This window comes from Onychomys torridus, chromosome 15, assembly GCF_903995425.1.
Source record: "Onychomys torridus chromosome 15, mOncTor1.1, whole genome shotgun sequence".
In the NCBI taxonomy this organism is placed as follows: Eukaryota; Metazoa; Chordata; class Mammalia; order Rodentia; family Cricetidae; genus Onychomys; species Onychomys torridus.
The window spans coordinates 16,451,927-16,462,267 of NC_050457.1; the positions used below are offsets into that span (position 1 = coordinate 16,451,927).

At 44.6% G+C, this 10,341-nt stretch overlaps 1 protein-coding gene across 3 annotated transcripts; it reads left to right on the forward strand.

Moving 5' to 3' along the window:
* Window positions 1-781: 781 nt before the first annotated feature.
* On the forward strand, window positions 782-10,017 carry Mtx3 (metaxin 3). 3 transcript variants are annotated; one of them, XM_036207359.1, is made up of 9 exons: window positions 782-893; window positions 1,213-1,282; window positions 1,629-1,705; window positions 3,213-3,305; window positions 3,879-4,061; window positions 4,164-4,240; window positions 5,310-5,467; window positions 6,681-6,769; window positions 9,710-10,017. In XM_036207359.1, the coding sequence occupies exons 1-9, from the start codon at window positions 813-815 to the stop codon at window positions 9,818-9,820; spliced, it is 939 nt and encodes a 312-aa protein (XP_036063252.1). In that variant the 5' UTR covers window positions 782-812; the 3' UTR covers window positions 9,821-10,017. The 3 variants fall into 3 exon arrangements, 2 of the variants coding, with proteins under 2 accessions (XP_036063252.1, XP_036063254.1); XR_004946691.1 differs by lacking the exon at window positions 9,710-10,017 and having other exon boundaries at window positions 5,310-5,923; window positions 6,681-6,740; XM_036207361.1 differs by lacking the exon at window positions 9,710-10,017 and having other exon boundaries at window positions 5,825-6,745.
* The last annotated feature ends 324 nt before the right edge of the window (window positions 10,018-10,341 follow it).

Consider the following 10,341-nt stretch of genomic DNA (forward strand, 5'->3'; position numbering starts at 1 on the left):
AAAGCTGCAGGAAGCTGGAAAGAGCTCCTAATTTTGTGAAAGATAAGTTTAACTTAAAAAAAAAAATCCTTTTATGCATATGGTTTGCCCGCATGCACAGATGTGCACCCATGAACGCCCGGTTGGTGCCTATGTAGTCCAGAAGAGGGCCTCAGATCTCCTGGAACTGGAGTTACACTGGCCATGCGCACCATCTGGGTGCTGGGAACCAAGCTAAGTCTTCCAGAGCCATTAATACCTTTAACTGAGCCAGTTCTCCAGCCCCACTAAACTCAATTTGGGGAGAGCAGCTGTAGAGGAAAGCTATTCTGGATTTTAAAGGAGTAGTAGTACTGTGAGCAGGCAGGAGCCCTCTGCTAAACTTTAGAACAGGGTTAACTTCTAACGAGGTTGAATCACGTTAACAGCGGAATGGCAACCAAAATTAGACTGGAAAGGCAGGCAATGGCCCATCGTAAAGACTGAACACTACAAGGGCCTACCGTGTACCAACCACCCCCATGCCATTTTAAACTATATTTGTGTGAACAGTCGTTTTACAGATCCAGGTGTACCATAGTGATGTGGGCAGTAATACTGCATGTCATAAATACTTTGAGGATGCCTAGCGGGTCTGTTTCCCTTACGGCACAGTCCTTTGAGCTCCTAGTCTGGCTGTTCAATTCTCTTCCAACGCCTGGCGCTGTCCTCCGGGACTCTGTCCCGAGCCCCAAAGCAGTCAGTCCCTGCTCCTCGTCCCGCCCCCGCCATTCCACGTGCTGGAGAGTGGGCGGCAGGAGTACTTCCGGGTGACGGAGGTCGGCCCCGGCAAGATGGCGGCCCCCTTGGAGCTGAGCTGCTGGGGAGGAGGCTGGGGGCTCCCTTCCGTCCACAGCGAGTCCCTGGTGGTGTTGGTGAGGGCGCCTCGCGGGCCGGGGCGCGGGAGGACTGGGCTGGCTTGCCGCGGGCTCCGCTGGGGACGGGAGGGCCGCCGGCAAGCGTCAGCTCGCGCCGGCCCGGCCCCGCTGGCCCGGCGGTGGGAGCAAGCACGCGCGCCCGCCCGGCGTCCTCAAGCCCTCCTGCAGCCCCGCGTCCCCGGCTGCAGACGGGGGAAGGGCGCGGGCAGCCTTCGGCCTCGGCGGGCGGTTGCAGCAGCTGTGAGAGCCGCTCTGCAGACCTGCATGACTGCTCCGTCTAAAATGTCTTTTTTTTTTTTCCCAAACTCTGTTTCAGGCGTATGCCAAGTTCTCTGGCGCACCCTTGAAAGTCAATGTTATAGATAACACCTGGAGAGGTTCCAGAGGTACAGTATGAGCTTTCACACGCCCCTTTCTGCCCTTTTAACACTTGTGCCCCTTCTTGCATTTAAAGCCCTGGGTGTATAGATAGCCCTAGAGTACCTCGGGCGCCTCAGCTTCTTAGAGTGATCTTGGCTGTGGGCTGGTTGTGATTTGATCACTCTGAGTAATAACTCAAAGTGCAAGCCAAATCTGTGGAAAATAGCAGAAGTGAAAATGCTCTCCAGAACTGCGCCTTGGGAAACTACAAGCACACGCTCTCCCATGTGCAATTGGTATACTTTTTAAGGTATTGTCATCTTCAGAATAAATCACGGTGTTTGCTTGTGTGTAAACTGTTTTTGATTATAGGTGATGTGCCAATTTTGACAACTGAAGACAGCATTGTTTCCCAGCCTGCAAAAATACTAAACTTTTTAAGAAAACAGGTGGGTGGCTCCTTTTGAAGAACTAGATAGTTTTCTGCATGTTACTCTTTATTATTTTAGACTGGGTTATATACTTTAGTGTACCCTGGCTGCCACTATGCAGCACAGACTGGCATCAAATGCTAGGATTATAGGTGTAACCCATCACACCTGGCATCCTGTATGGCTTTTTGTTTTTGTTTTTGGTTTGGGTTTTGGTTTTTCAAGCAAGGGTTTCTCTGTGTTATCTCTGGCTGTCCTGGAACTCACTCTGTAGACCAGGCTGACCTTGAACTCACAGAGAGTTCTACCTCTGCTTCTCAAGTGCTGGGATTAAAGGTGTGCCCAGCCACCACCCAGCAGGTTTTTGGTTTTAGTTTTGGTTTGTTTGGTTTTGATTTTGATTTTTTGAAGACAGGATTTCTCTGTGAAGCCTTGGCTATTCTGGAACTCTCTCTGTAGACCAGGCTGGCCTTGAATTTACAAAGATCGGCCTACGGCTGCCTCCCGAGTGATGGGATTAAAGGTGTTCGAAAGCCACTGGGCTGGCTTTTATTTTTAATTCAGTATAAGGTGGTTTTATTTTTTCAATTCATTGGGCAACTGGGAATGCCTGGATTTTGACAACAGAGATAGAAAGATTTGCTTACTAGTTCCATAAAGCATGCATTTTACTGTGATTTGGAAGTCACAGTGAAGTACATAGCCTTATATTTTTGTGCATTTATTGAAATAATATAAGAAGATTCAGTTTAAGTTATTCAAGATTACTCTTATTGATAACATCACTTTATTCCCGTTGTTACTGTACATTTCATGCTAAGTTTGATAGCTGAGCTCCCACCAAATCGCAATTTATTTGATCACTTATTCTTTTTGCTTTGTTTTGTTTTATTTTTGTACTGGAATTGAATGTGGAGTCTTGTGACTGGTAGGCAAGCACTCTATCATGAGTTGTATTTTACTTTTTAAGAAGCACTGATCTGATAGTTACAGACTTTATGAAATGCTGTATCTAAAATGTGTGAAAGTGTAAATATTTACATAGTAAATCTGTGATGTCTAGACATAAAGATTCATATAAGCACGAAAGTTATAATTGGTTTGTCAGTACTCTTAAGGAAAAAACCCTGTACCATTAAAATTTAAGCAGATTCTAAATTGAAGAGTTTCCTTTTGTATGCAGAAAAGCATTAGGAAGTACTGTATGTTTTTTTCTTTCTCGTTAAAAATAATTGCTTCTTGTGGACTTTGTACCACATACCATACTCTGAGCAAAGGCCATTAATAAGCGTTGAAACAATAGAAGTCAGCTGACAAACTGTAGGCAACATTTGTTCACTTTGTGTATGGTGCGGTGCTGAGAACCCTCTTTGCAATAAGGAACAGTATTCAGTGGGTTAGTATTCCCCCCCCCCCCCCTTAATGTCAGGATTGACATTTGTGAATCGGAGTTCTAATTTGCTTAGCGTCCTTGTCCTTGGGATGTTCTCTGGCCTCTGAGACGTTTTGTTTTGGTTTTGAATAGAAATATAATGCAGACTGTGAACTCTCAGCAAAACAAGGGGCAGATACCCTGGCTTACATTGCCCTCCTAGAAGAGAAACTTCTCCCTGCTGTGGTGAGTGTTTCCAGATACCGCAGCATTGTCGTGACTTAGTGAGAATGTTGTGGTCTGTTTAGAAAGAACAGAAGAGGGGGAGGGGCTTAAGGAAATTTCTCATATTAACCTTGATCTTTTATATTGTGACAAAGCTGGATTCTCTTAGACTTTTAACTTCCCGCTGAAGTGGATAGTCTGGTTGGTTGGTTTGCTTGCTTGGCTAGGGAACCATTCTACCATTGAGTTCCACTCCAAGCACAGTAATACTGTTTTTGAAATAAACACCACTAATGGAAGATGAAAGTTTGCTCCATGGATAGGTAGAGTTGGCTATATTGAAGTTCATTCATTCGGTGAATATTTTCTGAGCACTTAGTATGTGCTGGGCTCTATTCTGGGTGTTGAGATACAAAAATCAACAAAATTCATGTTTAAAATAATCTCATTTTACCTTGAGTCATTTTATCTGGAAATTTAAGAGAAGTTACTTTATTCAAAAACATTTATGAATGAAAAAACTGTCACATTGATTGAGTGATGTTTCTCTTAGCAGAAGAACGTCCCTGTAATTGCTTAACCTTCCATTGACAGCTTCACACTTTCTGGGTTGAGAACGACAATTACTTTGCTGTGACAAAGCCATGGTTTGCCTCCCGTATCCCTTTCCCTCTAAGCTTGATCCTGCCTGGAAGGATGTCTAGAGGGGCACTGAACAGGATTCTCTTGACAAGGGGAGAACCGCCCCTCTACCATGTCCAGGAAGTGGAAGCCCAGGTACGGGATTCTCCCAGCAAGCACCATTGGGAAGGGAGAGGAGAGGGGACCGGTGGCCTTCCCTAGAGATGCCACCTCCGAAGTGTCTTCCATCCTTTTTAGATATACAGAGATGCCAAGGAGTGCCTGAATCTCCTGTCAAACAGATTGGGGACATCTCAGTTTTTCTTTGGTGACACGTGAGTCAATTCCCTTAACAGTCATTTTGCTGTAATTCACCTTGCTGTTTCCACCAGTAGATTTGAAAAATGCTTGATTTATGGCTTCTTTGCCTTGTTACTATAAGAACTTCCTGAAACTGCTGCCATGGTGGGAAACACTATTTAGAGCGACCTGAATCTGTATCTCTTGGCCATGGCCACCCTTATTTGGCTGTAGGATAAGCTATCTCTTATCTCTTAAAAAAGAAAAGAAAAGAAAAAAAGTGGGGGCCAGTGATTCTGCTGCAGGAGATGAGAGCCCTTCTGAGTGAGGCCCTGCTTACAATAGCCACTGGGCTTCCCCCTCCGACAGGCCATCTAGCACATGTCCCTGATCATGAAGCCACTGGCCACTCCATGTGTGTTGCACACCTGCTGCCATGCCTTCTTGAGGCACACCCTGAAGGAAGTCACCCAACTGTCCCTCAGTCCCAGGGCTGGTGGTTGGTATTGGTTTTGTGTGGACTGTTGATACTTATTTACTGTATAAATACAATTTATCATTTTTATTATGTAAAAAAAGTCATTTTGATATGTTGTGCGGGTATATTCAGTGAGATGTGAGCTAAAGCCAGTTCTCCCATCCCCCAAAAGGTCAGTTTTTCACTTCAGAAGGAGACCTGGGGGTATAGCCTGGTGGCAGAGTTCTCAAACAGCGTGCATGAGGCCCCAGGTTCAGTTCTTCGCCCAGGACTTACTCGGCTTTATAGGAAATTTTTCTATTGACATTAATCTTACATTAGCTTAATGTGCTGCATGTGTGGCTGTGAACGTATCAAAAATTCCTCCCACCCTGCTTCCCGTCCATAATGTTTGTGGTTTACAACTTCAACTTCCTCTGACTAAAATAAATGGCTAGAATATTTTTAAAACTACTTAGAAGGTAAAACCTTGGCCGTCTCACTTTTGGAAACAAAAAATGGTGGTAGATCATTCAGAGCATAATGCTGCCTGTTAGACTCGGCAGGTAGTGTGAAGAGAACTTTTAAAATACAGTCCAAGTCAGGCTTCCCTTCAATGCTCCTGACAGAGGATCTGTTGTTTCCAGGCCTTCCACCTTGGACGCCTACGTGTTTGGCTTCCTTGCACCCCTTTATAAAGTGCGGTTTCCCAAAGTTCACTTACAAGAGCATCTGAAACAGCTTTCCAACCTGTGCCGCCTCTGTGACGACATCCTCAACAGCTACTTTAGGCGTGGTCCTGGGGGTAAGTCGGTTCTTCTTTCACTCATGTTTATTCAGATTGACTATTTTAATAGTCTCCTGGCAGTGCAGAAGTAGAACACGTTTGTGGATTGTCTTAGATTCTGGTTCATAGCTTCAAGATCTGGGGGTTTGCCCATTCTGCCTGCTGCCATGTTCTTATTTACATGAAGAAACCTCTGACCTTCACCATCCTCTGGACTTTACATGTTATGTGGATCTTCTTTGAAAGTATTGCCCCCCTGAAGTGAGTCATTTTCTACTAAAAGATTAAACCACGTGTGTTGAGTCCCTGCTAAAAAGTAGTGTTTATCCTCCTGCAAATAGGCAGTCATTTTAAATTCTTACCTGCTGCTTCCAGCATTTTCCTCCATGAACAGAAAACAGTAGCAGATTGACTTTGGTGAGGTACACTCCCATGATTCTACTTGAAAACTGATTGCACCAAACTGGAGATAGAGTAAGTAGAAGGCTCTTGGCACTTAGGATGGAATTCTGTGACTGGGGGCCTGTGCTTAAGGGACTGGGCATTGTGTTTGTATCTGTAGAGTGGCTGAAGTTGTCCTTTTAAGAAACACAAGTTTTGAGATAGCTGGCTTAGGTGGCAGGCTATTTTTTTGTGGTGGATTATCTGCTTTACCTATAGGGAAGTCTAGGAAATGGGAAGTCAGGGAACTAAGTAACATCCGACTGTGTGACTCTGGACCAGTGACTAGCAAACCTGACTGACTACACAGCTCTTCCATACTTCCCAAATTAAAATGTTCCGGGATCAATCCCAGAATGCTCTGCTTCTAAAAATCCCTTTAAATGTCTTGGGCACCTGATAGTAGCTATTAGGGAATTGCTACTTTAGCAAGATACCTATAGTGTTATAACCAGTGATCTATGTGTAGTGATTAGGGAAGTGGGCAACATAATCTTGAGACCACCTTGCTGTTACTAACCACTGTAGCTGACTGCATGTCATGTGGCTCCATGTCTTCTAAGACACATTCCGTGTTTTCCTTTCTGGTTTCCTATGGAGCACTGCCGTCCCTCCTAACTTTGCCCTTGAACCCAAAATGTATTTTCTATTTCTTTTTCTTTTGTGGGGGCAGGGTGGGGCATGGAGCAATTGGGAGGGTGGGTAAACGGAAAAATTTTTTTCTATCTTAAATAGCTTGAAGTCTTTCAAAGTTTCCTTGCTTTCCCTGATTTCTCTCCTGGCTTCTCAGGCATCTCTCCAGCTGGACAAGAAATGATAGACGCAAACCTGCAGAAACTCACCCAACTTGTAAATAAGGAGTCCAACCTAATTGAAAAGGTCAGGTCGAGTTACTTCAATCCTTCTTTTCCTTTCTGTGGGAATGCTGTTCTCTGGGTTGTGTGTTCACTGTCCCCTCTTAGTTTTAAAGAGTTTACTTTTCAAAAGGCTGTTTATATGGACTTTGAGTGGAGATTTATTTAATGCGGTGTTTTGAAGCCAGCAGTGGCCCGATTACACTGAGGGAAATCTGAATCATGGTAGTGGGTCTGGTCTGCCTTTTACTGTCTATTTTGCATCTGTCAAGTTGGGTGAGATAAAAATTCCCTCTAAAGACAGCAGATCTGAAGCAAGCCTTGCTCGCTGCCCTTGCTCTGTCCCGAAGTCACTGTCTGCAGGGTCTCGACACTCCGGCCCCTCCTCTTTATTAGTCACGAATTTGTCTTCTTCCCTCACGCGCCTTCTCTGTCCTGAATGTAGTCTATGGTGTTTTCACCAATTCGGTTAGCTTGTCACTGTGGAGATTCTCAGTGTGTGAGAGACTTTGAGGATCTGGGTAGAGTGGAGAGCCAACCGTGGAAGATTTGAGGAGGATTCTAATTGGAAACATGGGAAAGGGCCATGCAGATTCTCCCCGAGTGTGCCATAGACTCGCTCGCTTTCACATCCACCAAGGGAAAAGAGCTTCACAGGGGTTAGCTTACGCAAGCCTCCCAGAAGCTCCATGTGCAGATGCTGTAGCTATCCCAGGTCACAGATGTGAGGGTGTGAGCAGTTTCACCACCTGCCTGAAGTTGTGGCTGAAGACGGTCAGGGAGGAGACTTGAACTGCACACACAGGGACATGAGCCTCCGTCACAGCTGTTCTCTGGATGGCCTTGTGTTTCCAGTGTCTCTGTGGTGTGGAATTCTGAGAACTTGCAGAGTTCATTACTATCCAAGTTTTTGTAGTGTGAGGGAAAGTCTGCTGGGCTCTATTCTTTGCTGGGTCCAATACACAACCTATGAAGACGTGTGCAAAGTGCTAAGTGTGGTTAAAGGAGCACACTCGTCTAATGGGAAGGCTATTTAACATAGTTTCCATGTTCTTTCTTTCTTTCTTTCTTTCTTTCTTTCTTTCTTTCTTTCTTTCTTTTCCTTCCTTCCTTCCTTCCTTCCTTCTTTCCCTCCCTCCCTCCCTCCCTCTTTCCTTCCTTCCTTTCTTTCTTTGTTTTTTGAGATAGGGTTTCTGTGTGTAACAGCTGTGTTACATAGTCCTGTCTGTACTGAAACTCACTTTGTAGATCAGGACCTCAAACTCACAGAGATCCACACCCCCCCCCCCCTGCTGGGATTAAAGGTGTGCGTCACCACCACCCGACTAGTTTCCATTTTCTGTATGTGTAAAACCCATGAGAGACAGATATGGCATAAGGAACTATAAAATACCCGCACAGGCAGAAGGTAAAATTAGGAGCTCCATCATTACTTTATACATATCTACCTTGGGCCTTCCTTAGCTTATGAAAGTCTTGTAAGAGCAGCAGGTGTTCACGTCTGCTCTCCTGTAGGAAGTATGTGATAGTTGGTAGAACACAGGAGGGCAGCAGCCCTTCTTGGCCACCACTGTTACAATTAGAGCAAACGTCAGAGCTTACGAGAGAGAATAATGCTGGGAACAGTTCTCGCTGGAAAGTCCATGCTGCTTGCTATAGTTGTTCTCTGGTTATGGATTTTTCCTATTTGAAAAATAAAAATTAGCCTTTTATTTTCTGCCTTCTGCAAACCTTACACACACACACACACACACACACACACACACACACACACACTTTGCTAAAATGTTTCTTCCTTGCTTTGAAAGCATTCTGAGAAAACAAGGGAAGTTTTAAATATTCTGCATTTATGCAGAGCTCCGAGAACAGCCTGTCTACTGAATGAGTGATAGGCTATTGTTTTCTCTTGCTTTTGTGGCTTGATGGCAGCTGCTTTCAAGGTTTTTTGTTTGTTAGTTTGTTTTTTGTTTTTGTTTTTCTGAGACAGGGTTTCTCTGTGTAGTTTTGGTGCCTGTCCCGGATCTCGCTCTGTAGACCAGGCTGGCCTTGAACTCACAGAGATCCGCCTGGCTCTGCCTCCAAAGTGCTGGGATTAAAGGTGTGAGTCACCGCAGCCCGGCTGCTTTTAAGTTTTTTAAAAGGTGAAGTTGATAGGGAACGCAACAGCAGTACCCTCATCTTGCACCCTCTGCAGTATTCTGGGGTGAAGGTGGGGTGTGGAGACTAAGTACTGAGTACTCTCTCCTGGTGTTCCAGGGGACTAGTTTGTGTCTCTGGACTTCTCGGGTTTATATTGTATTTCTTAATATACTTCCTATCAATTGTTTCTCTAAGGTTGGCTTAGAAGTGATCAGTGTTTGAAAGACCTCTAGACTAGACCTAAAGAACTTGTCCTTGCCACAGTTCCCCCAGCATCCTTTGTCCACATAGTCTCAACTAGGGTGGGGAGCTGGGAGGTTGCATGACGTTCTGGCCACTTTCAGTTTGGAAAAGGGGAGTGGTTAAAAAACAGCTGTGTTAGAATAAAAAGACATGTTTCATGATACTGGCTTTAGGACCTGGAAAGGGGACCTCTGTCTTCTGAGCCTCATGAAGGATGGGACTGTGCCTGTGATTCAGTGTGGGGGGATTAGCAGAGCACATTAGAAGTATCATGTTTACCCATACTTGTAGAAAGTATCTTAAGTGAGTCACTGGTCAAGTTCAGCAGCGTATTCTTTTTTGTGGAACTTACTATAATTTTGTGATGGACAAGTATGAGCCACATTGCTTTTCATAGATACTGAGTCAGCTGGTATTTGAGATGACAGTCATAACTTGTGAGCAATTGTCAGAGAAATGTTTCTCCATCAGTCCTGCAAACATCCAGTTCTGTTCTCTTCCAAGCTGTAGTCTAGATGGGGAGGCCATGTCCACTAAAGAGGAGCCTCTGCCTCAGTCAGACGTGTCTTTGTGCTTTCCACAGATGGATGACAATCTCCGCCAGAGCCCTCAGCTTCTTCCTCGGAAGCTGCCGACCCTCAAGCTGACTCCAGCAGAAGAAGAGAGTAATTCCTGTCAGCGGCTGTCACCCTGACAGTTGCGGCCCGTTGCAGCCAAAGTCTTAAGATTGTTTGCTTGTACCGAGTGCACAGAGACCCAAAGAAAAAACCCTGTAATAGGCGTAAGGAAGACTGTAAAGCAGAAGGAACTGTATGTGACTTTCTTTTTAATTAGAGAGTCTTTGATTTCCTCTTGGCAGTGCATTTTAAATAAAGGGGAATGCTAAGCGAACTGGGTGGGTGGGTGGGTGGGGCAGATACATGGTACTGTATATAACAATCCTGCCTTAATCATGGCAGATCTTTGCCTTTGGTTCACGTGTTGCTGACTAAAAGCTGCAATTCTGTTCTGAATGTGCATTTTTAAGTTATTTAAGTTAATTTTATTAACTTATTTTTCTTAGCCCTGCCTCAATACTTAATATGTGGCTTTTTGGCTGAGATCTTCTTATTTTTTGAAGTCTAATGCCTATTTCAGGAACTAGGAAAAATAGAAATTATTTCAATAGAAAAGCCTGAATTTAACTTTAAAAAGCAATGAGGAATGTGCTTTTTA